General features: G+C 33.8%; 2 protein-coding genes across 5 annotated transcripts; both read left to right on the top strand.

Annotated features, from left to right (window-relative positions):
- The first annotated feature begins 1,032 nt into the window (after nucleotides 1-1,032).
- On the top strand, nucleotides 1,033-18,560 carry LOC105766230 (peroxisomal 2,4-dienoyl-CoA reductase [(3E)-enoyl-CoA-producing]). Of its 4 annotated transcripts, XM_012585606.2 has the most exons (6): nucleotides 1,033-1,341; nucleotides 2,391-2,550; nucleotides 2,887-3,056; nucleotides 3,146-3,368; nucleotides 17,470-17,658; nucleotides 18,347-18,560. In XM_012585606.2, the coding sequence occupies exons 1-5, from the start codon at nucleotides 1,147-1,149 to the stop codon at nucleotides 17,622-17,624; spliced, it is 903 nt and encodes a 300-aa protein (XP_012441060.1). In that variant the 5' UTR covers nucleotides 1,033-1,146; the 3' UTR covers nucleotides 17,625-17,658; nucleotides 18,347-18,560. The 4 variants fall into 4 exon arrangements, with proteins under 4 accessions (XP_012441060.1, XP_052486952.1, XP_052486951.1 ...); XM_052630992.1 differs by lacking the exon at nucleotides 18,347-18,560 and having other exon boundaries at nucleotides 17,500-18,099; XM_052630991.1 differs by lacking the exon at nucleotides 18,347-18,560 and having other exon boundaries at nucleotides 17,470-18,093.
- A 3,039-nt stretch (nucleotides 18,561-21,599) lies between these two features.
- On the top strand, nucleotides 21,600-26,508 carry LOC105766228 (uncharacterized). The gene is made up of 11 exons (XM_012585604.2): nucleotides 21,600-21,861; nucleotides 21,972-22,160; nucleotides 22,330-22,383; nucleotides 23,165-23,275; nucleotides 24,116-24,178; nucleotides 24,311-24,565; nucleotides 24,770-24,916; nucleotides 25,037-25,064; nucleotides 25,178-25,248; nucleotides 25,403-25,462; nucleotides 25,988-26,508. The coding sequence occupies exons 1-11, from the start codon at nucleotides 21,658-21,660 to the stop codon at nucleotides 26,054-26,056; spliced, it is 1,251 nt and encodes a 416-aa protein (XP_012441058.1). The 5' UTR covers nucleotides 21,600-21,657; the 3' UTR covers nucleotides 26,057-26,508.
- The last annotated feature ends 67 nt before the right edge of the window (nucleotides 26,509-26,575 follow it).

The following is a 26,575-nucleotide window of genomic DNA, read 5'->3' as shown; positions in this document are numbered from 1 at the left end:
ATAACACTTTCAATATACTTTAAGAACAAAGATCTATTTAAATTTATAAATTTGATTATTTAGAAAATAATTAAAAACTAAATTTAAGAATCGGTTGATTTTAATTTTGAATATTCATTAAAATAACAATTAAATTATTTACACAGAAATATTGAAAAAAAGTATTTAAATTTATTATATTCTAATTTACATCATTTACTATTTAAATTTTAAAATTAGTTAATGTTAACTTTTAAGTTTACTTTCAGAAAAAGAAAGAAAAAGTTTAAATTAATGTTAAAAGTAAAAAATTAGTTAAAATATTTTTCTAAATAAAATTAAAATATAACTTAATATTTTATTTTATTTTATTTTAAAAATGTGTTTTAAACTTATACAATTTTATGTATCCTTTAATTTTTTTTAAATTAAACACGGTTGTAATTACAATTATGTATTCAAATTTTTAAAAAATATATAATATCTTTAATTTTTTTATAATTTTCTGTATGTTAAATAAAAATTTATTTAAATAAATTATATCTTTATTTTAAGATTTTCTTATTGAATTAAATTTTAATGTTATAATGTTAAATTAATGAATATTAAATCATTAAACTTAGAATATAGTCTTAAAAATCATATTAATAACTTTTATCAAATTAAATTTATATTTTTAATATAATAAGATTAATTATATTCATATATTAAAGTAGAGGAAAGATAAATATAAAATTAAAAATAAATTTTAATATTAGAACAAATTAATTTAACAATATATGTTATAAATATAATCTATAAAAATTATTAATAAGATTATTTAAATTACAATGTATTAATTAATATTAATATTCAAACCATGATGAAATTTTGTATTATTTTAATATTAAATATTTTTAAGATTAAATAATATTAATATGCCGATTCTAAATTATTTAAATATTTTTATTGCATTACTTTTTCAATTTATTAATGAATCTTTTGAAGAAATTTATTAAAAATATTAATGATTTATTTAAAATTTAGTAATGACTTTTTTCAAATTTTGGTTGTTGGTGTTTGTTCTCGAAATAGAAACTGGGGTTTAAACTTTCCATTGTTTGGTTTGGATTGAAACATTGAGAAAGAGAAAGAAAGAAAGAACTGAGATATAGACAAGGCCGGGAAATGGCAAAGGAGGAGTCACCATTCAAGGCAGATGTAGTGAAAGGAAAGGTTTGTTTGATCACAGGAGGAGGGTCGGGCATTGGTTTTGAGATTTCAACACAATTTGGAAAACATGGAGCTTCAGTAGCCATAATGGGTCGACGCAAACAAGTCCTTGATGCTGCTGTCTCTTCCCTTCACTCCCTTGGAATTAATGTATATTCTCATCACCATTTTCCTCTATTTTCTCCAGTCTCAATTCACTTCGCTCTCTTTTATTTATTATATTTATGAGAATTGCTTGAATCAACAACTCTGGATTCATTTTATTTATGATTTACATGCAACCCAAGACTCGATCCATGTTCTTTTCCTCTGAATTCAATTAATCTTTTTTTCTCCCTAATATATGATCTTGAGTTCCAATGTGGGAAGTGGTCTTATCTGATCCCATAAAAACCAAATTGAGCTCCTGATTTTCGAGTTAGTGTCCCTTTTCCTTGGGACTTGAGTTCATTTATCTTGAATTTTTGTTTTTGTTTTGCCTTGTTGCTTATCTTATAAGTTATCAATTAATTCTCCTTGGTATGTGTCATCTATAAAAAGAAAACAGTATGAATAATTGGAAAAAACCAAGCACCACATATTGTACAAGATCATCTTATATGATGTCATATGCATAGAGTTAGAAGCCAGGAATTGTCAAAAACTATGCCATCTAATTTGTTTGTACTTTGTATTCGCCCCATCAATTCTTTTTCCTTTTCCATACTTCAATCACATGTTACGTATAAATAAGCTTCAATATATAATGTGAAACTTTCACATGCATAATATATACACATACACTCAATTAGTTTTAATTAGTTAATTGATTCCTGATGCCAATTGTTTGTCTTTTTCAGTGTTACATTCACTGTTGATTTCATTGAAGTTTAAGAGCCGGTCAAATTGTACTTGTTTGGTTCCTGAAAAGACAGATTGTTCACCAGTATGATTGATAATGAAAGAAGAAAAACAAATATATGAATCAGAAGATAAGGCTTATGACGAGATATATAAAATTAACGCACTGCACAATTCTTTGGATGCTCAGTTCTCACTTTGTTGCACCTCCAAGTTTCTGATGATATAAGCATTCAATTGAATCAGTAGCTTGCTTGTTTGTTTTTTTGTTATTGATCCACTAAATGTTTTCATGCTGGTTTTTTGACTTTCTGCTGAATGTTACAGACATTTCATTTTACTTTCAATTGTTTGTGAAGGCTGTTGGCTTCGAGGGGGACGTTCGCAAGCAGGAAGACGCAAGAAGAGTGGTTGAATCAACTGTCAAGCATTTTGGCTGCCTCGACATTCTTGTGAATGCAGCTGCTGGCAATTTTCTTGTGTCTGCTGAGGATTTATCCCCTAATGGGTTTAGAACCGGTAATTTGATAAGGTTTGCAATGCCCACAGGGTCATCTCGGTTCTAATCATATTGTCTATTGGCGAGGGCAAATTTTAGGCTCAAGTCAATGATCTTTGTCCCTGTCTAGTGAATTTACTTCAGATTTTGTTTTAATCTTCTTTGAGAGTTAAATAAGTCATGAAAGATCCTATCACCACTATCTCTCCTTTTATTCCTTAATAAAAAAACCACGTTAAAAGTTATTCGGCTAATTATTTAAAATGATGGTAATTAGGCTTTTCAAAAGCAGTTTTTCCTTTATATGCTCTGTAAACAACTTAGCTAAATGTATTTGTTCTTACCTGCACATCCAGTTATAGATATTGATTCAGTCGGCACATTTACAATGTGCCATGAAGCACTCAAGTATCTCAAAAAGGGAGGACATGGAAGGAACTCATCTAGGGGTGGATCAATTTTGAATATTACTGCTACTTTACACTATACAGCTTCTTGGTACCAAATACATGTCGCCGCAGCCAAGGTTTGTCATATAAATTTCTTCCACGGATGTCTCTGCAGCCAAGGTTTTACTCTTCATTTATGCTTATTTCTAGAGTTTCATTATGTTAGGCAGCCGTTGATAGCATTACTAGAAACTTGGCACTTGAGTGGGGAACTGACTATGATATTCGAGTCAATGGTATCGCCCCAGGTCCTATTGGTGATACTCCTGGCATGAGTAAACTAGTACCGGATGAGATTAAAAGCAAAACTCGAGAGGTCATGCCTTTGTATAAGATAGGGGAAAAATGGGATATTGCTATGGCAGCTCTCTACCTTGTTTCTGATGCTGGTGAGTTACTTTGATCCCTATTCTAGCTTATTGTCATTTACCAATACCTCTACAAATTATATACCCTAGAACTGATTCTTAATTCACATATTAATAGAATGATGTATTATAAAATGCATCTTTCTTTATGGATATTTCATATTTAAATTTCTGTTGGGAACATTTCAGAGCTTATAATCCATTTTTTCTTGCTCGTAAAATAATCAATTCTATATGAAAGTTCAATTTCTTTTTTTTTTCAATATTAGCTTCAATATGCCTAAGCTCAACATATCCACATGCTTGTATCACGGGGCTAGAACTTTAGTTTGCCAAATTGTGTTGCCTTAAGTAAAAGTTTAGCTTCAAATTCGCTTGAGCCAGTCCAACTCTCAAAAGATGAGAATTCACAAAAGAAATTATCTAAGGCACCGAAATAAAGCGAAAGCAAACTCAAAGACAAAGAAACAACAAACATACAGAAAAGCCACAAGAAAACTATATACAAAAGTGTTTGATTAAATGCTCTCAAATATATTGTATTACTCAATAATGGGATGATTATAAATGAGGAACATCTCTACTTATAGTTGAGTTTTCCCAGATCTAGTGGTACAATTTAAATTACATTGATGATTGAGATTAAAACCTTTCTACAAGATGAGTGTCATAAGAGATTTAAATACTATATAATCTTATCCTTTAGGTTACAAAATATTCACCATGGTAACTCTAATTTTATGGGAGTGTTTCATTAAGCTACTAAGGCTTCAAGTAGATGGGTTTCTGCATGTGTTCCATGAATCAAACCAATTCATGTGAGTTAAATGGGTCTCACTTGATCAATTGATCTCTATGATTTTGTACGCAATGTTCATGGGTTTTGATTCGCAGCCCATGACATTCTTCCCCCTATTCTTAAGAGGCCCTCGTCGCATCCTCAAAATGATATTGGTGTTACTCGTCTCAAAACTGCCTTAATGCCTCAGTCGATTCTCAACTAGTCTTTTTGTTGGGTAGTTCCTTTTCTCAAAACATTTGCCTCGTCTTATATCTCTGTCGTTGTTTAACTCAAACTGTTTCTCTACTTTGTATATCTCGATCAAAAGAGACTACCACTCTTTCTTGTGTTGAAAATTATAGATTGCAAATTAATTATTCATGTGCACTATTCAAATTAAAAGTGATGATTTATCATCCAACGGATACATTTTCATGGGACATGTTTCTCTTAAGAAGTATGTCCAATATGAAGGGTTGTGACTCTTCAAAATTGTATTCATTGAGTGCATATAAATAGAGGCATTATGGTGCTCACAAAATATACAATTACAATCAATCTTATTTTCAGAAACTAAAGTAAGAGTTAGGGAATTCCTCGATTTTTCTAATCAAAGGAAATTCAAAACTTCGTTGTATCTCGGGAGGACCTTTGTCTTAACCCTCTAGTAACTTTGTGTGAGGGAAAATAGTTATCTTTGGAAAGCGTCATCTATGCCTTGAAGTGTACTGTTTATTTCCATATAAGTCTCCAATTCTATCGTCTTCACTCAAATATCCAACAATCAAAGAGAACTAATTTTGGAGATAGCGACAGAGTCTAACACCGCATTCAAAGTGATGAACCAAGAGTTTGTGAAACTTGACCGATTTGACGGTTCAAACTTCAATCGTTGGAAGGACAAGATGTTCCCTCTTGTTTTAAATGTGGCGTACATTTTGGATCCAAACCTACAACTCGTAGAGGATCTCACCCCCAATGCAAATTCTGAGAAAATTGCAAAAGTGGCTGAACTCAAGAAGAAGCGCGAAGAAGACAATTTCACATGTCAAGGACACATCCTCAACACCTTGTCTGATCAATTGTTTGATCTTTACATGTCGATGCAATTCTCGGTAGAAATATGAAAAGCTCTTGAAAAGACATACAACACCAAGTGACAAGGTACTGATAAATTTTTAATGATGAAGTATTTCGAATTCAAAATCCTTGATAGTATCCCGATCATGGATCAAGTTCATGAATTACAAGTCCTTGTAAGCAGGCTTCGTGACTTGAAAGTTGTTATTCCAGAATTGTTACAAGTTGGGGCTATCATCTCAAAGTTGCCTTTGTCTTAGACCAATTATCGAAAGAAACTTCTGCATATGGCAAAGGACTTCACTGTGGAGAAAATACTTAGGCATTTGCATATTGAAGAGGAAACTCGGAAGCGTGATACGGTGTATCTTTCCCAAAGTTCTAAAATGAACCATGTGAGTGAGTCCATGAACTCTCGAAATGGTAAGTGAAAGGCCACATTCGAGACCAATGACGTGCAAGACAAGAAGAAAAAACTCGCAATTGTTATAATTGCAATAAGAAAGGACACTATATAAAGGATTGCAGACTTCTCAAAAAGAAGCAAGATGCCACAACTTCTTAAGCCAATATGGTGAAGGGCATGGACTTAGTGGCCATGGTTACAGAAGGGATCAAAAGTTTAGAGATTGGTATGATTACTGAACTCAACATAACCATGACTGATAAGTCCTGTAATTTGTGGCTTAACTTTAGAGCTACTATCCATGTGTGCAATGACTGACAACAATTCAAAAGTTATGAACTAGTGGCAAACCATGAAGTGCTTATTAGCAACTATCAATCGGTTAAGGTGCTTGGTTAAGGGACAGTGGAACTCAACTTCACATCTGGGAAGAAATTGACTTTGACTAATGTGTTGCATGTTCCCGATGTGAGAAAGAATTTAGAGGTTCAAGATTATCTTGGAATCTGATAAGTTTGTCTTACTTAAGGGTGATATATATGTAGGAAAAGGATATTGTAACGAGGGTATGTTCAAGTTGAGCATTGATATGAATAAAGTCAATTCTTCTCCTTATATTGTTGAATCTTATCCTTTGTGGCATGCTCGTTTAGCATATTTTAGTTTTAAAACTTTACAATATATGCAAAAGAATGGTTATATAAGTCTAAGTAATGATGAGTTTGAGGATAAATGTGAAATTTGTATTCAATCAAAAATTACTAAGAAGTCGTTTCCTAATAAATCTGAAAAGAATCCACAAGTGTTAGATTTAATTCATTCAGATGTTTGTGAATTAAATGGAACACTAATAAAAGGTGGAAAATAATATTTTATCACTTTTATAGACGACTTCTCTAGATTTACTTATGTGTATCTCATGAGAAGTAAAGACAAGGCTTTTGATATGTTTAAATGTTTTAAAAATGAGGTTGAGAATTTGTTTAGTAAGAAAATCAAAGTGCTTCATAGTGATAGAGGTGGTGAAAATTTTTCAAATAAATTTAATATATTTTGTGAGGAATAAGGTGTGGTACATGAGTGTTCCGCGCCTTATACTCTGCAACAAAATGTTTTGGCAGAAAGAAAGAGCCGTACTTTAGTAGATAAGGTTAACTCGATGGGTGAATCATTATTGACTGTGTTATATTTTTAACAAAATACCATCGACAAAATTCAAAGTATCTCCATATGAGTTATGGAAGGGTTGGATGCGAAACTTAGATTATTTCAAAGTGTGTAGGTGTTTGGCTTACTATAGAATTCTTGACCAACAGAGAACAAAGTTAGGTCCAAGAGCTATCAAGGGTGCATTCGTTGGATATGCCCAACACCCTAAAGCTTATCGTGTTTTTGACTTAGTGTCAAATATGATAATTGAAACAAGAGATGCTGTATTCATTAAGAATAAGGCTTTCAATGATTTAATAGATTCAAAAAAAGAATATCAACCAACGATCTCAAGTGATCAAACCAAAAGAAGTCTTTGTGATAATAAGGATATGAAGCCGAGGAAAAGTCAAAGAGTGAGAAAAGTAAAAGACTTTGATCCTAATTTTATTTCCTCGCAATCTCTAGCATTCATTGTTGAGGGAAACAGAGAATCCGTAATTAGGAAGATCCTCATAATGTTTAATGTGGATGGTGATCCACAATCCTATGGTGAAGCCATGACTTCTAGGGATGCAGCATTTTGGAAACAGGCGATCAATAATGAAATGGACTCAATATTATCCAACAATACTTGGATTCTAGTTGATCTTCCTCAAGGATCGAAGCCTATCGGGTGTAAGTGGGTGTTTAAAAGGAAGAATGCTCCAACAAGGGGGTTCTCCAACCTTTAAGGCTAGGTTGGTGGTTAAAGGATTTAGGTAAAAAGAAGGCCTAGATTATTTTGACACTTATGCACCAGTGGTTAGGAAAACCTCAATTCGAATTCTTATAGCACTTGTATCTATCCATAAGTTACATGTACATCAAATGGATGTTAATACAACTTTTTTGAATGGTGATCTCGAAGAGGAAGTCTACATGGAGTACCCAGAAGGTTTTGTGCTTCTTGGAAATGAACATAAGGTGTGTAAGTTGATCAAATTATTATATGGTTTAAAACAAGCGTCTAAACAGTGGCATAAGAAATTTGACTCGGTTATCTTGTCATATGGTTTTTTACATAATGGTGAGGATAAATGTATTTACACTAAATTCACCGATAGGTATGGTGTAATTATTTGTCTCTATATAGACGATTTGTTGATTTTTGGAACGAACATGGAAGGTCTTCGTGAGACCAAAGAGTATCTAACCTCGAAATTTAAAATGAAGGACCTCAATGAGGTAGATACAATTCTAGGTATAAATGTGAAAAAGTATGAAAGGGCTTTACACTAAGTCAATCTCACTACATCGATAATGTATTAGAAAAGTTTAAACACTTGAATATCAAGGATTCGAACACTCCATATGATTCAAACTTCAAGTTAAGTGAGAATAATGGCAGTGCTATGGCACAACTTGAGTATGCCAGCGCAATCATAAGCCTAATGTATATAATGCATTGTACTAGACCTGATATCGCATTTGATGTGTACAAATTGGCGAGATTTACACATTATCCTAGTATCGATCATTGGAAAGGCATTTGTAGGATTTTTGGCTATCTCAAGAAAATAAAAAAACTTGGGATTATTCTATAGTGATTATCCTGTAATACTAGAAGGTTACTCGGGTGCAAGTTTGATTACAGGTCTATGTGACAATAAGTCTACATCGAGATGGATTTTTACAATTTGAGGTGGAGCCATTAGTTGGGCCTCTAAGAAACAAACTTGCATCTCACATTCAACTATGGAGGCTGAATTTATAGCCTTAGCAGCTACAGGCAATGAAGTGGAATGGCTAAGAGATCTCTTGCTACATATAAAGTTCGCTATTTCCATAAATTGTGATAGTGAATCTATCATGTCTCGAGCGTACAATAAAGTGTATAATGGAAAGTCTAGACATATAAGTTTGAGACATGAGTATGTGAGACAATTGATTAGGGACGGTGTGATAACTGTTACATATGTTAAGTCAATTGACAATTTAGCAGATCCATTGACAAAAGGTTTGTCAAGGGATTTGGTTAAGAGTACAATCACTAAGATGGGACTAAAACCATTCTAATCACGTAATTGATAATGGAAACCCTACCTTGTTCTAGACAAAAGTTAGTTTCAAGGTTCAAAGGGTAACAATAAGTTATCGAATGACAACGTACACTAAGGATCAGGATTTAGTGTTTATATTTTTGGAGGATGAGTTTTACTCTTAATGAATGAAAATTAATTGTCATGAAATCCACCTATATAGACATGAAGTGGTGTAGCTTCAACGAGATTTTGTTTATGGTTTTCTCTCATATATGTTCATGAAACGGGATGAGTACATGGCCATAATAGTGCTAAAGCAAATTAAACTCTTACTCTAATACTTTACGATTATGTGTGAAATTTTTTCGGTATTGACTTTAAGAGTGATGAATTAAGTGACTAGCCACCATTCACGTTGTTGATACTCTGAGAGTTTGCACTAAATGATGGTTCAATCTGCGGACACCCTTCTTTATGCATAATCGTTGTGTACTTATTTTCTAGAATTTGCAATCTAGTGGGGATTATTGGAAATTATAGATTGCAAATTAATTAGTCATGAGCACTATTCAAATTAAAAGTGATGATTTATCATCTTACAAGTTTAATTATTCATAAGCACTATTCAAATTAAAAGTGATAATTTAACATCCAATGGATACATTTCCATGTGACATGTTTCTCTTAAGAAGTATGTCCAATATGAAGTGTTGTGGCTCTTCAAAATTGTATTCATTTAATGCATATAAATAGAGGCACTATGGTGCTCACAAAATATACAATTACAATCAATCTTATTTTTAGAAACTAGAGTAAGAGTTAGGGAATTCCTCGATTTTGCTAATCAAAGGAAATTCAAAACTTCGTTGTATCCCAGGAGGACCTTTGTCTTAACCCTCTAGCACTTTGTGTGGGGGCAAATAGTTCTCTTTGGAAAGTGTCATCCGCGCCTCTAAGTGTACTGTTTATTTCCATATAAGTCTCCAATTCTATGGTCTCCACTCAAATATCCAACATCTTGCCCCATTGTAACTTTTCTCAATTGTGATTCTCTTGATCCTTACAAATAGGCTTAGACATGTCCATATCGAACACTAGGTTAACCTTAAGTATTGTCGTTAATTCTTCTTTGTAAGCCCTTCGAATTTTCCGTTTCAAAGGTTTGAAATGTACCTTATGTCTTTGCCAAGACAACAATAAGTCATAATGGAAAACACTAGATAAGTGTTTAAGATGTATCCCATTCAGCATTTACTTTGTTTAATTGTTTAGTGTGCATCACTTCTTTCCCCATGAATTTTAATGAATAACCCATCTCTCTTATAGGTGGTGCTCTTATTGATAACTCAATGGGTTTCGTGTCGATTTGTTGCACCCTTAACATTTCCAATACGGTCTCCTTAGCACTACAATATTTCAAGTCAATGTTCTCATTGCACAGAACATCCTTGGCTAACTAGAATGTCAAAATTTTCTTGGATTCACTTATCATATTTTAACTTATCGGCACAATGCATTGTTTTTTTCAAGTATCCAAAATACACAGAAATTGGTAGAAGTAACGAAAAAAGCATCAATTTTGTTAAGCCATGAATAAGGTCATAATAATCTAAATGAATTACCTCAAAGTCTTCTTTTTCTTTCCACTAACTAATTTGTAGCTCAACTTTTTATGTTACTCCCATAGTTGAAACCTCTTTGGAATTAACAGTCTTAATCCTCCTAGTTGTCTTACAAACTATGAAACCAAGTTTACATGCAGCTTTTTCTAAAATGAACAAATCAGATGTTTCTGTATCAACAAGAGTACTTCTCATTTGACTTGCGATGTTGATGTCCACAAACATCAACAATTTTTTTCTTGTAACCCCTCTTTACTCTTTTGTAGAATTGAGTATAATTGACCCAAGCTTTAAAGCCTCAATATTTGGCTCCACTTCTTCTTTATTAATTCCGATGAACTTAGATCACTATGGATAATTTTGCATTATATGCGAACCACAACATAAGAAACATTGTATCTCACATTTCTTTTACATTAGTTTGTTATTGGGTTTCCCCTTCTCATTATGTGGTGTCCTATTGTAACCATTACCATTGTCATTCCCGACCTGTCTCTCTTTATCTCTCTTACCATTACCATTCTTTTTGGGCTTGGAAGATTTGAACTAATAAACTCTTTTACTTGGGATCCCTCTTTTCGCTTTAGCAAAATTGAGTACCATTGATCTAAGATTTAAAGCCTCACTCTCGTCAGACTCTACTTTCTCTTCTTTAGCAACTGCAAACAACTTAGATTGTTCTAAATAGTCCCACATCCTATACAGACCATATCATAAGCACTTCGCTAACTTCTTCTCATTTCCTTTGATCTCTTGGCTTCGACACCACTCACGATCGAATGAAGCTTCATGAGAGTTCTTTTTAGCTCATCATTCCCTTTGATGGCAGAAAACATGGATCGTTGCAAACAGTCCCTTCCATATGCGGATCGCCACATAAGTAACATTGTATCTCGCTCTTTTTTCTCGTTTTGGTTGTTGGAGTTTACCTTTCCATTTCGTGGTTTCCCATTACCACCGTTATTCTTTCACTCAACTTGCATTTCATCTTCCCCACCATTACCTTTCTCCTTGGATTGGGAAAACTCAAACTTGTCTTTCCTCAAAACAAACTCAATTAAGGACTCTGCCACGATCATGGCTTTCAAAAATTCTTAGACCTCTCAACATTCTAATTCTTGTTTTTTACTTCAACTCATCTATGAAATAGAATAATGCTTCTTTCTCACTTAGATTATTGATTTGGAGTATTAGTTCACTGAATTTCTTCACATATTCCCGAATTGTGTCTTATTGCTAGAACTGACACAACTTAGACTGAGTCTTCTTCTCGACATGTTATGGGTAAAATTGATCCTTTAACTCTTTTCAAAACTCCTGAGTCTCAATTGTGGCTTGACCACGCCTTTCATCTGTGGATTTACACTGCCACCATAAAAAAATGAAATTAGTGAAATATCTAGTAGCAGTATTTATCTTAGCATCATCATGCTTGATACCCATGACATGGAACTATTGCTCCATCTATCACAAGAAGTAATCCACCTCTTTTGTGGACCTTGCTCTTTAAAATTTTTCAGTTTGGGGATATCTATCTCGTTGTTTATAGCTTGGGACACAAGCTCTTCCTTGAGCTCCTCAATTCTTATGCTTAAAACTCTCTTCCTGACCTTAGTTTCCTCCTTCAAAGTCATCATCATGGCCTCGAAAGCATCGTCCCTTACTATCGGTTTATTCATAGTAGAATTGAGCACTCCTCTTATCTCTTCCATATTGTAACTGAGAGACTCCAGCGCGCTTTCCTTGAGTTTCCCTTCCATCGAGTCCAACTTTGCAGTGCGTCCCTCAACTACCTTGAGTGTCCCTCATATCCCCCATGGACTCTTCGAGATTGACCACTCGACTTTTCAAAGCTGATAACATATTTCTCGATCGACTAGCTTTCCTGGCCCTCCCACGGATCTCCATTGACTCAACCTGTTTGTCTACTTCTTTCATTATCTCAATTAGTGCCATTAAAACCTTAGCTCAGATACCAATTATCACGAGGCTAGAACTTTTGTATCATAATCCGTGTGGCCTTAGGCAATTTTTTGCGCTCAAATCCACTTAAGTCAACCTAATTTTTGCAAAGTGAGAATTCTCGATAGAAATTCTCCAAAGCACGAAAAATAAAGCGGAAGTAATTCAAACGAAAGAGTAGAAAAAGAACAGAAAATGTCACAAGAAAGGCCAAGTGTTTAAGTAAATATTCTTAATAGTATTCAATTATTTTGAAGGATTACAACTAAGTGATTACAAATGAGGGGAATACCTCTATTTATAATTGAGCTTCCCCAGATCTAATGATATAGATTGAGTTACATCGACGGTTAAGATTTGTGTCTATCTATAATATGAGAGTCCTAAGGGATTAAACACTATACATCTTTATCTTTTAGGATTTACAATAATTACCTTGGTAACTTTAGTTTTACTAGAATGTTTCATTGGGCCACCAAGGCTTCAAGTAGATGGGCTTCTACATATATTCCATGAGTTAGGCTAGTTCAAACGGGTCAAATGAGTCACATTTAATTAATTGACTTCCACGAGACACTCTTTGCGCATATGTCACAGGCTTTGATTCGTGACCTGTGAGACTTGCACTTAGTTGTATGGCTTTTACATTTACGTATTCTTCTATATGTATGAGCAACTTAGTTTTCTCCTTATAACTTTGACACTTTTTGTAATTGTTTTTATTTTCTCACCCTTCTATTCTTTTGGTATATCACTAACCTATAGTAAAAAAAAGATAAAATTGCTTCTTTATTGGATTTAATTTCTATGCTCCTATGGGTACAATAGTAGTGCCCTCTTTATGAAATATAGAAATATAAGTGTTGTATCAACTGTCAACCAATAAATTGTGATTGAAGTTCAATAAATAGAGTTTTAACTGTTGTATGAGTTAGTGTGGTTAGTTATCAGGGAATTGCAATAAGGTACACAAATAAATCAATATTTCTTTTTGTGTTTATTTTATCAATAGCCTCTTTCTTTGCCTTTCATTCAAATAAGAAACTGTCGTTCAGGTTTAGGATAAATGTTCGATATAGGTGTATTCAATTTTTTTAAATGTTTTGTTTTTCATAGTTTTAGAGGATCATGCTCATGTCACGAGGCTAGAACTTTAGTCTGACAAATCGTGTGGCCTTAGGAGATTTCTTGGTTTCAAATTCGTCTAGGTCAGCCTAACTCTCGCAAAAGTAAGAATTCTCGCAAAAATTCTATAAGGCAATGAAGCAAAGCGGAAGAAAACTCGAAAGACAAAAGGAACTAGGAATGAAGAAAAAAACCACATAAAAATAACGCAAACCAACTATTTGAATAAATGCTCTCAAAAGTATTTTATTACTTTAAAGGTTTACAACTGAGTTATTAAATGAGGGGGAAGACATTTTTATAATTGAACTCCCCAATATCTAACGGTACAAAATGAGTTACATCAGTGATCAAGAATGGTGTCTATCAATAAGATAAAAGTCTTAAGGGATTTAAATTATATTTATCCTTTAATATTTACATAAATTACCCTAGTAACTCTAATTTTATTAGAGTTCTTACTGAACCACCAAGGCTTCAAGTAGATGGGTTTCTCCATATATTTCACTAGTCAGACTAGCTCAAGTAGGTCAAATAAGCTCCGTTTAATAAGTCCATGGATGTTCTGTGCACAATAGTTATGAGTTATGATTCGCAGCCCGTGACATTTTCCCCAACCCGTTCTTGTGACACTCTCGTCGCGTCCTCGAAATGACATTGGTTTGACTTGTCTTGGAACGATCTTGATGTCTCGCTTGATTCCCAATTAGTCTCTTTTTCGGGTAGTTTTACTCCTCGGAACATTTTTTTCGCTTATAACTTTGTTGTCGCCTAACTCGAATTGTATTTCTCACTTGTACATCTCGATTGTAAAAGGTCACCGTTGTTCTTACTTACCTCCATTGTGTCTTGCCTCAATTGGGATTCCTTTGATCCGCACAAATAAGCTTAGACACTCATATTTAGCAATGACTTAACCTTGAGTATTGTTGCTAACTCTGATTTGTAAGCCCCTCGGCTTACTCGCTTTAAAACTTTAAAAGGGCCCTTATATTTTTGCCAAGCTAATGGTAAGTTATAATGTAAAAAACTAGATAAGTGTTTGCGATGTACCACGCTCATAACGTTTACTCGATCCAATTGCCCAATTGTTATTATTACATTTTCCACAAAGTCTGATGCATGACCCACCTCTCTCATAAATGGTAGCCCCACTGATGGCTTAATAGGCTTCACATTGGTATCCAACCTCTCTAGCATTTACAATAGGGTATGCATAGCACTTCGATCTACCAAGTAAATATTCCCACCACACTGAATATCCTTTACTAGCTGGATTACCGACAATACATTAGTTTCACCTCTCGTGTCTCGACTTATCGGCACAACGCATTATTGTTGTCGAGCATCCAAGATACAAAAATAATTGGCAAAAGGAATCAACGAAACATTAATCTTGTGAATGAAATTCAATCCAAGAACGAAACCATAATCATCTAAGTGTATTATCTCAAAGTCTTCCTTCCTTTTCCATTGCCTGATTTGCAGCTCAACTCCTTGTGCTACTCCTACAATTAATACCTATTTAGAATTAACAGTATTGATCTTATTGGTCGATTTGCTAAACGAGAAACCAAGTTTACCCACCACTTTTTTCGATATGAATAAGTCTGACGCCCTCATATCAACAAGATCACTCTTTCTTTGACCTATAATGTTTATGCCCACATACATCAACTCTTTGTTTCTGGTTCCTCTTCACCTTAAAGCCTCACTCTCAACAGGCTCCGCTTCATCTTCTGTAATGACTGTGGATAGCTTAAATTGCTCTGGATAGTCCTAAATCATATGCAGACCACAACATAAGAAAAATTTCACTAGCTTCTTATTATCTTTAACCTTCTTAGCTTTGACAGAATGAACAATTGAACCAAACCTCATTTATGCTCTGTTTGCTCGTCGTCCCCTTCGATGGAAAAAAGCACAGATTTCTTTAGACAGTCCCTTACCATATGTGGATTATCACAAAGGAAATGTTTCATTGGCTCCTTCGATTTGTTGTTGGGTTTCTATTTCTCATTATGTGGTCTCTCATTATCACCATTTTTATCGTTGACACTATTGCCACTTCCATCTACCTTATAGTCTCCACCATTGCTCATCTCTTTGGGTTTGGAAGACACACTTTTTTTCCCTTTGTTCAAGCTTAATAAAGGATTTCGCCTCGACATGACTACAATAAACTTAGTGATACCTTACCGATGCAACTCTTGCTTCACCCAAGACTTCAACCTCTTTCAAAGTAGTAGTAACCTTCTCACTTAAGTCAAAAATTTGAAACATCAACTCATTAAACTCTCAAATTTGCTTTAGAACAATGCTTTGTTGCATAAGCTGACGCAACTTAGGTTGAGTCTCCTTCTCGGCATACTGCGGGTAAAATTATTTTCTTCTCTTTTTGGAACTCCTTAAGTTCCAATTGTGGTTGCACCTCGTTTCTCATCTATACAGCTATGACACCACCACAAGAGAGTAGCATCAGTAAAATAAACTACAGCAGTGTTTACATTAGTGGCATCATCCTCGATGTCTATCGCACGAAAGTATTGTTCCATCCTTCAAACAAAATTATTCACGTCTCTCACGAGCCTTGTCCTCTTGAACTATTTTGCCTTAGGGTCATCCATTTTGCATTGTTTAGGGATAGAAACTAACATCCCTTTTCCCACAGTGCTCTACACACAACAAGCTCTCCCTCAAGCTCCTCAATTTTTGCCATCATGGCCTCAACTTCTTCCTTTAAAGTCATGATCAAAGCTTCAAGAACATCATTACTCTTAGACATTCTCTCAGTCTGGTCTTCAATAGTGACAATGAGGGTCTCCTTCATCACATCCCAATTAGCACTAAAAGCCTTTGCCTTTTAGCCTTTAAGTTGCTCTCTCATCGAGTCTAATTCATTAATGCGTCCCTTAAATACCTTGATTGTTTCTTTCGAATCATCCATGGGTTTCTTGAGATTGGTGACTTGGCTTTCCAAAGTTGACAGCATATTCTTCGATCTATTTTTTTCTTATACCTCCCATGGGTCTCCATCGAGACATTCCGCTCATCTCCTCCTTTCATAATCTCAACCGGCGCCTTTAAACAGTAGTTTAGACACCAATTGTCCCGAGCTTAGAACTTTAGTCTGACAAATCATGCTACCTTAGGTGATTTCTTAGTTTCGAATCTGCCTAAATTAGTCTAAAACTTGTAAAAGTGAGAATTCTCGCAAAAATTCTCTAAGGCATAGAAGGAAAGCGGAAGCAAACTCGAAAGGCAAAAGAAGCTACGAAGGAATAAAAAGCCATAGAAAAATAGCGCACACCAAGTGTTCGAGTAAATGCTCTCAAAAGTATTTTATTATTTTGAAGGTTTACAACTGAATGATTACAAATGAAGGGGAAGGTCTCTATTTATAGTTGAGCTCCCCCAAATCCAACAATACAAATTAAGTTATATCGACAGTCAAAATTGGTGTCTATCTACAAGATAAGAGTCCTCTAGGATTTACATAAATTATCCTAGTAACTCTAATTTTACTGGAGTTTTTACTGGACTACTAAGGCTTTAAGTAAATGGGTTTCTTCATATATTTCACGAGTCGGGCCAGTTTAAGCGGGTCAAATGAGTCTCATTAATAAGTCCATGCAACGTTTTGTGCGCAATGGTCACATGTTTTAATCCGTGAGCCATGACACTCATACCATGATCAAATGTGTCAGTTACAAGTGTCAAAACATGGGGTATTTTTTATGTAGTCAAGAAGGTATTTACTAATAATATAAGATAAAAGCTGTAGTCGAATAGATGAGAAACTAAAAAGAAGTAAAACCAATAAGATGAAAGTGTAAAATTTGAGTGGCACCTAAAGTCACCATTAATGACCGATTAGCATATATTTCCCCATCCTGCCATTGCTTTTCCAGCTTTAATACTTTTCCTAGGAATTTTTGTGCTATTGATTCATTTGAATGTGAACTTTTTTAAGGTAAATATGTGAATGGCACTACCCTTGTAGTTGATGGAGGACTTTGGCTGAGCCAGCCTCGCCATATACCAAAAGAGGGAGTAAAGAAGCTGTCTCGGGACATTGAAAAGAGATCTAGAGATAAACCCGTTGGAGTCCCTACCAGCAAGCTATAATGTTCATCTAAATGCTTCAACATATATTATTTAGGTAAAAAATTCGACTTTTTTTTTTATCTCTCAATATATGAAATAAGAAAAATGTTTAGTAAGATAGACGGGGAGTAAATTACTTAGCAAAATGGTTAAAGTCTTTAAAGTCGACACCTGCTGACTTCATATAATTGTTTTTTCTGCTCAAATGAAAAATGGAAAATATCATGAATAGTCTCTCATATTTTATCAAATTTTCATGATAATATATTGTAGTTACTCTCAATTGTTTTTATTTTTCAATTTTAATACAATATTTAATAGGTTTCAAACCTAGACTTACGTAGGAAATACAAGTAAATATAATATTATTGTTTTATTAATTTTTCCTATTCTATACTTTATCTTGAAGTTTTGATAAAATTATGTGGGACCATTTGTGATATTATTCTATTTTTAGTTGAGTATAACCTCAAAAAATGGCTTGTTTCTATGCTTTAAACTTAAAAATGGAACAATGTCATGAATGGTCCTCATAATTTTTCAGAATTTCAAGATAAATATTTAAAAGAAGAAATTAATAAAACCAATGTCATATTTACTTGTAGTTCCCACCAAAGTATTGAAATCTATTAATATTGTATTCAAATTGAAAAAAAAAAAAAGTAACTGCAATTTGTTATCATGAAAATTTGATGAAATATGGGGGACTATTCATGATATTTTACCAATTTGTATTTGAGCAGGGATATAATTATATGGAAGTCAGCAGCTGGAGGTGCCGACTTTGAAGTTGGGTCCTTCAACTTTAATCAGTTTGCTAAGTAATTCACTTTCCCATCTATTTTGCTTTTTTTTTTCTTTCTTTTTTTTTATATATATATAAAAGCCAAAAAATTCTATATAGCAATTCAATTAAGAGTTGGTATTTGGTACGGTGTATAGTGTATTTTTTTAACTTTACAATCAATACTAAAAATTCGGCATGTGCCTCACTTTATATATATATATATATATATATATATATATATATATTACTATATCTTATAGGACATTTGTCTTTACCTCAACCTTATTATGGAGTTTAAAAACTCTACTTGCAGTATATCAAATATTATTTTGGTGATATTTTGCGTATGTTATGAATTTATTCATTATATTTGAATTGGATTAACTTTAATCTTTGTACTTTTAACTTGATTAATTTTAATCATTATACTTTTAAAATATTGAAATTCAATATTGGTCCAAATTGTAGTAGTTAAATACTTTAAGTTAAATTCTACAATTAGTTATGTCTTGTAGATTTAATACATTATATCCGATTGGATCATTCTTAGTCTTTATATTATTTCAACCTTGACGTAAATGATAATGTTAAATCCATTAATTGATTTTTTTATAAGTAATATGTGAAAATAGTAAGTGGCATAGTATTATTAATGTGATAATATATTGTTGCATCAGAATTTGGAATGGAAAAGCTTAATTTAATAAATTTTACAGTTACCATGTAGTCAGGACTAAAATTTTAAAAATGAAATAGTACAAGGATTAAAATGACCAAATTAAAGTATAAGGATTAAATTCACAATTTAAGCTTTGTTAAGGGTGAGTATTTGCTTTGGAGTGTCTCACTCCCTCAATAGGGTGTCTATGCTCCGTTTTAGCTTGAGTTTTTTTCTCCCTACTCTAAGGAGAGCCAAAGGGGTTCATGAAGTTTCAATGGGAGCACCTAAGTCCACCAAGGAAATGTTTTATCAATTGCCTTTACCTTTGGGCTCTCCTCGAAGTAAGGAGAAAGAAACCTAGGGCTAAAATCAAACATAGACACATCGGGAACGATACCTCCACCATTGAGGGAATGACTCATTCTAGAGTAGATACTCCCCCTCAAAATAAAAGGCGCCTATTATGAATTCAAACACCACCAAGTCCAAATGATAAATCATTTTCCTGATGGACCTAAGCGCTTCCACTGAAACTTTGTAAACCCCTTTGGGTTCTCCTTGGAGTAGGGAGAGAAAAACTCGAGGCTAAAATCGAGCATAGACACCTTGGGAACAATACATTTACTGTTGAGGGAGTGAGACACTACAAAGTAGATACTCGCCCTTAACATAAAAGGTGGCTTTAATGGGTTTGAATCCCACCAAAGCTAAATTATAAAATATTTTCTTGGTGGACCTAAACACTCTAACTAAAACTTCGTGAACTCCTTTGGGCTCTCCTCGGAGTATAAAAACAAAAACTCGAGGCTAAAATCAAGTATAGACATCTCGGAACAATATTTCCACCCTTGAGGAAGTAAGGCACTCTAAAGCAAATACTCACCTTCAACAAGCTTAATGCAAGAACTCCTTTGGGCTCTCCTCAGAGTAGGGAGAGAAAAACTTGAGGTTAAAATTGAGCATAAACACCTTGGGAACAATACATTTACTGTTGAGGGAGTGAGACACTACAAAGTAGATACTCGCCCTTAACATAAAAGGTGGCTCTAATGGGTTTGAATCCCACCAAGGTTAAATTATAAAACATTTCCTTGGTGCATCTAGATGCTCCCATTCAAACCTGTGAACACCTTTGGGCTCTCCTCGGAGTAGAAAAAAACACTCAAGGCTAAAATCGAGTAAAGACATCTTGGGAACAATATCTCTACTCTTGAGGAAGTTAGACACTTTAGAGCATATACTTGCCCTCAACAAACATAATGTAAGAACTAATAATAGCATTTAGTAAAAATGGTATATATATATATGGTAAGTTTTGAATTCATAAATACAACTTTGAATAGTATTGCAAATTATATTGTAATCAAAGAAAAGACTGTTATGAAAACATAATCAAATCTTAGTTAATTAAATGAAAAACTTTTGCAACAATTATATATTAAAGTGAAACAATATAAAATATGAATAAAATAAAATAAAATAAAATTGTTATTGAAAATAGAGAAAAGAATATATATGATAAAAGAATGGAGACTTGTGTTTCATCTCTTGACTTAGTGTATTTATATATAAGTCTATATAGTGTATGAATAAAGAAAGAAAAATAAAAATAAAATCCTAAAATCAATACTAAAAATTTGTAACACTCTCTTCAAGCTAGAGCATAAATATTGATCATGTGTAGCTTGTTACATAGATAGTTAACACAATTCCCATTAAATGCCTTTGTGAACATATTAACAAGTTGTTCTCTTGTCTTCACATAACATGTGGAGGTTGACTTATCCAAAATTTTCTCCCGAATAAAGTGAAAATTAACCTTGATATGTTTGGTTCTTTCATGATAAACCGAATTTGAGGCGATATGAAGAGTTGCTTGATTATCGCTAATTCACACTAAAGCCCGAATTTGAAGTTAATTACAGTAACTGAAACGAGTTAATCTTCCTTATTGGTTTAATTGGCTTAGTTGTTTGTTTAATTTATTGTTTATTTATTTTAGTTACTTAATTTCTAATTTTTATTTCTTTAATGATTCATTGTAATATTTTTCAATAGATTTAATTTATCCTCCCTTGGGTATGATGCTCGGAATATTTCCCTATGTTCCGTTGTAACACAATATTACATTACAATTTGATTTGTATATTTGCGAACACCACTACTTTGTTTCTTATATTTTTGATGCCGTATTTTCTAATTAAACATTCGCATGTTTGACGGTGGTGAGTGCATACTAGATAATTAAATAACTTGTGTAGTTTGAATGTTAAAAGTAATTTTCATAAATCTCAAGTCATGTATGGTTTTATCCTATCCGTACGTGAGGTGATGTGGAAATTGGAATGTGGCCAAAAATGCCAAAATTTATGGAGTAAGTGAAATAAAAGCGAATAAAAACCTTACTAGGCAAAATGTTCATCAACCTTAAATATATGAAATTAGATAAAAGGAAACTAGTAGGGATAGTTTAAAAAATAACAGAACTTGTGGGGAAAATTTTAAAATTCCAGAAACTTATAAATCCTGAAGGCTACAAAAGGCAGTGACCAGCCACCCCACCCAGCGGCCAATTCTTTTATCCTCTGAAGCCTTTGTCTTCTAAAATGGCAATATCAGCCTGCAATAACCTATTTTCAACTCTAACTTTTCTTCCTAACAAAGTCTCCATTTTCACCAAAACTCCTCAGTTCATCACCGCTTTGAATGGTTCCAAAATGAGATTATACTCTTCCAAAGTAAGCATGAGCCTAAGAGCCGGCATTGTTGGTCTTCCTAACGTCGGCAAATCAACTCTCTTCAATGCTGTTGTAAGTTTTACTCACTTTTGAACTTTGGGTTTTCCATTTTTTCCCCTTCAATAGAACAGGTAAGATAGATTTTGATGAGTGATTTATTAAATTTTGAATAAATGTTGTAGGTTGAAAACGGGAAAGCTCAAGCTGCGAATTTTCCGTTTTGTACTATAGAGCCAAACGTTGGGATTGTTGCAGTTCCGGATCCTCGGCTTCATGTTCTTTCTGAACTCAGCAAGTCTCAAAGAGCTGTCCCTGCTTCTATTGAGTTTGTTGACATTGCTGGACTCGTTAAAGGTGCCAGTCAAGGGGAGGTAAAACTTCTTGTAATATTTGTTTTTGTTTCTATGGTACAATTTTTTTTCCATTGCAACAAATTGCATTTCATATGTTAGCAATTTTTTCTCTTTAACACTATTATCTTTGTTTTTAAAGATTCTGTTGCAAGTAGGTTCTTAATTTCTTATCTTTCATTAATTGTAGGGTTTAGGAAATAAATTCTTATCTCACATCCGTGAAGTGGACTCCATTCTTCAGGTTCTTTTCCACCATTTACCTGTGTTCTATTCTGCATTTGCATATGTTCAACTGATTGATTTTCTTATATTTCTTTACATTGTGTCATTTAAATGGAGCTTTCCTAATAGGAAACAAAGGATAAATGACGAAAGGCATACATATGCTAGCCCAACCATCATTTCGCTAACTAAAATTAATGGTGCTTCGATCTTGTAATCTTTCCTGAGAGGAGTTTAGCTTATGCACGAATGCATACTATGCTCTGTGTTAATCAGTACCTCACTTGAAACATTAATTCTCTGGGCGCCTACCTTTCTAATACTTACCCAAGTCTGAATGAGTATATATTTCAATCTCAGTAGACCAATAAACACAGATATGGATACAGTACCGCATGACAGGATATGGACATAGAATTTTCTAGAAGAATAGGACGCAGGACATGGACATAAAAATGTAAAATTGATGTTTTTCAATCAAATATAAGATGCAAATAGCTCTTCAGTTTTTTAAAATCAATTCTGAATTTAAAAGCTTGAACCTTAAAAAACTCAATGGCACCAAATAGCTCACACTCAAAGGCCAAAGTACTGGAGACTACTCGTATATTTAATAATTAAGGAATCCAACTAAAAATCCCTGCCCTTAATGATTTCTGATTCTTTTAATTGAATCTGATATTATTCTTTTGGAGACTTTGTTGAATTTTATGTGTTATCATTGTCCATTGAAAGCTGAGCTACCTTATCACTAATTTTTATGTTTTGAAAAAAAAATGCTGGTTTGATTACTGTTTCAGGTTGTACGCTGTTTTGAGGATAACGACATTGTTCATGTGAATGGAAAAGTTGATCCTAAGTCTGATATTGATGTTATCAATTTGGAACTTGTTTTCTCAGATTTAGATCAGGTATGCCCAATGGAGCCTTAATGCAACTTCTGCGTCTTTCTCGAAAAAGTGGGGATGCTGATTTAATAGTCTAGAACACATTATTATCATATGAGTGCATTGAAAACATCTTTTACAATGACCATTCTTTTTGCATTGCTTGTGCGGTGTCTAGTTTACTTGTTAAGAGAATTTTAAGAAGATTTTGCTCATTTACTGCTCTCATACACTTGGGGCAGTATTGATTCAAAGAGATCTCTGATTGCAAAAATTTCCCCCCTTTTAACAAAAAAAGGGTGGACCTATTTTCTTAATTCTTGTATTTATTTGAGAATCCTAGTTATATCTGATTGATAAAATACATCCCTCTGTTTAATGGCTTATGGTGATGTGAACCAAATTTCTACTTGTGTCTTTTGCATATCCATTGTATAATGTGGATACATACAGCTAAGCTATTTGCATACCATTGCATATTGCATCCTGTAAATATATGCAGGTATACAATTCATATCAGTGTCAGCTTTTCCCAACATCTGGTATGACATTAACTTTATGTACTCTCATATCCTTGTGCATGCTTGTGCTCCTTATCACGCAGATATTTGGTTACACACATTTATCCATAAATTCAAATTAATAATTTACTGTTCGTGTGTTATGTTTTTACTCATGCACTAATGGTCAATAAATTTGCTTGACTGTTCTTTCTTAATGAACCTCATACCTTAAATAGGTTTTCTTGAATGTTTTTTTCTCAATAACCTTTATGAACTCCTCTATGGCCTTAGTACCTTCCTTTGACAGCCTAAACCCAAATGGGCCTATATGAAAGTATTGTATCTTTTATAACAAATGCAGATTGAGAAAAGATTGGAGAAGCTTAAAAAGGGGAAGGTGAAGGATTCAAAATCTAAACTAAAGGTGAGGCTATTTTTCCTGTTCCAATTTTATTGTAAGTAGCCTCTTATCTTTTGCCTGTCGGTCTGTCCATATTTTCCAATATGGTGTTTGTTCGTGTTTAGCATTGACTTTTTTAAAGTTATATTATTTTAGGAGGAAGCAGAAAAGTCTGGCCTGGAAAAGATTCGGCAGGCTCTTATGGATGGAAAGCCAGCACGATCAGTTGGATTAACTGACTATGAGAAGGATGCTGTGAAACATCTTTGCTTGCTGACAATGAAACCAATCATATATGTGGCTAATGTAGCAGAATCAGATCTCGCCGAGCCTGGAAATAATCCCCATGTTAATGAAGTGATGAATCTTGCATCTGAATTGCAATCTGGAATTGTAACAATTTCTGCACAGGTTTGGTGATACTTTTGAAAAGCATATTATAGTGGCAAGTAATACAGAGCTTTGCATGCTTGAGCCTGTTGGCAGATGTTGATTCGGTGTCATATTTCACTAAAATATGAAAATCTATATGTTCATATAATGCCTGTTGTTGATTGATGCTATATCAGCTCTTATTCTATCATGCAGAGGAACTAAGGAAGCTTAACATTGCAGGTTGAATCAGAGCTCACCGAACTTCCATCAGAAGAACGAACAGAATATTTGAAATCTCTCGGTGTCAGTGAAAGTGGACTTGGAAACCTTATTAGAGAAACATATAGCCTTCTAGGGCTGCGCACATACTTTACATCTGGAGAGAAGGTGAAAAATACTCTCAGAATTAGTTTAATGGTTTTTATTTAATTCTATGAAAGTTAATTTCAAGTCTGCAGGGATCTTTATTTGTTGCATTAGTTGAAAATGTTGTTCTTAATGCTGCAGGAATCAAAAGCATGGACAATACTTGCAGGTAGCTGTAGCTATGCTGGTGTTTGAACCGTACTATGTGCAGGCAGTCTTATCTTTGTCATGAATCTTAAATATGTGTGCCAATGTTGTCCAATTTTGTTCTTTCTTGATCAGGAATGACTGCTCCTCAAGCTGCTGGAGTCATTCACTCTGATTTTGAGAAAGGCTTCATTCGTGCTGAGACAGTAAGCACCATTAATAATTTTGTGGAAGCAGTTTTTTATCATTGATTTTTATCCTCGTACAGTGTATAATCATCATACAGTGTGTGTTTTATCATTGATCATGAAGTGAAATATATGCTCATTTTCTTATAAACAACTTTCTTGTGCTTAATAGGTATCCTATGATGATTTCGTCACATCTGGTTCACTAGCAGCAGCAAGAGAAAAAGGACTTGTAAGTTGTTCCATTGTTCTTAACCTATAAACTCCGAATCCATAATAAATTTCTTGAATGGTATGTGCTTAATACCTACCATCAGTTTCACTTTTGCAATCGGGAAGGAAACATTGTTTTGCATGTATGTATTTTGCCTCAAAATGGTGAAACTCTTCTTAGGTTTCTATCTTTGTTGCTCTGGTTCTCTTCATTTTCCTTGAAATATCCATGTCCAACGCATAACTAACATGTGTATGGAGGTACGATCCTTAAAGATCCTCCAAATACATGGAAGGACTTAGAAAAAGTTAAATCTGACATATGCTTATATCTGACACTGAAATCCAAATCGGAGTAATAATTTCCTATTATCCCTATCCAGCAAAACCTACATCAAACTTGTATATAGTTTCATCTTTTCCCTCATTATTCTTTAGCTTCATGCATATTTCAGCTACCCGCATTACCAAATTTTCTTCACCTCTCTCAGACTTAACGCACTTATATTTTTTTTCTGTCTTGCTGATATTGAACTTTCTGCAGTTGAGATCCGAGGGTAAAGATTACATAGTACAAGAAGGTGATGTGATGCTGTTTCGTTTCAACGTTTGATGACTGTATTTCCGGAGCTGAAGGCAAATTCATCATTCTTTTACTTATCAAAGCACCAAACAAGAAATGTAAACGTCGATGGTTTTATATCATACAGCGGTCTAAGACCATGTTCAATATCAGAAATATAGCATAGGATTGCAATTATTCTTTCACCATTGCTAAACCGAGAAATATATATATTCAGAGATTTTGCTCGAGGAATTGCTTGTTTGTAATCCAAAAGTAAAACAAAGGTTCTTACAGCCACCCTTGAGTGTCGGGATTTGGAGTTCAACATTTATAACTTCTTCACTTAATACAATTCGCAGTCTCGTTTAAACCAAAAACAAGTTAAAACTTCTGTAATCTCATTCCTATTCACAGTTTAGTTGAACCCCGATATGTATTACCCTTTTTTCTTAACTTGTAATATTGCAGTCATAATGTGATAAAAGAACTATTTTCTGCTATTTTCTTTCTTACTATAGTTGTGTTTGTTTTCCGACAAATCTGAAATGCAATACGACCTTGAAAAGG

Source organism: Gossypium raimondii, chromosome 5 (assembly GCF_025698545.1).
Source record: "Gossypium raimondii isolate GPD5lz chromosome 5, ASM2569854v1, whole genome shotgun sequence".
In the NCBI taxonomy this organism is placed as follows: domain Eukaryota; kingdom Viridiplantae; phylum Streptophyta; class Magnoliopsida; order Malvales; family Malvaceae; genus Gossypium; species Gossypium raimondii.
This window is presented reverse-complemented; position numbering and strand designations above follow the sequence as displayed.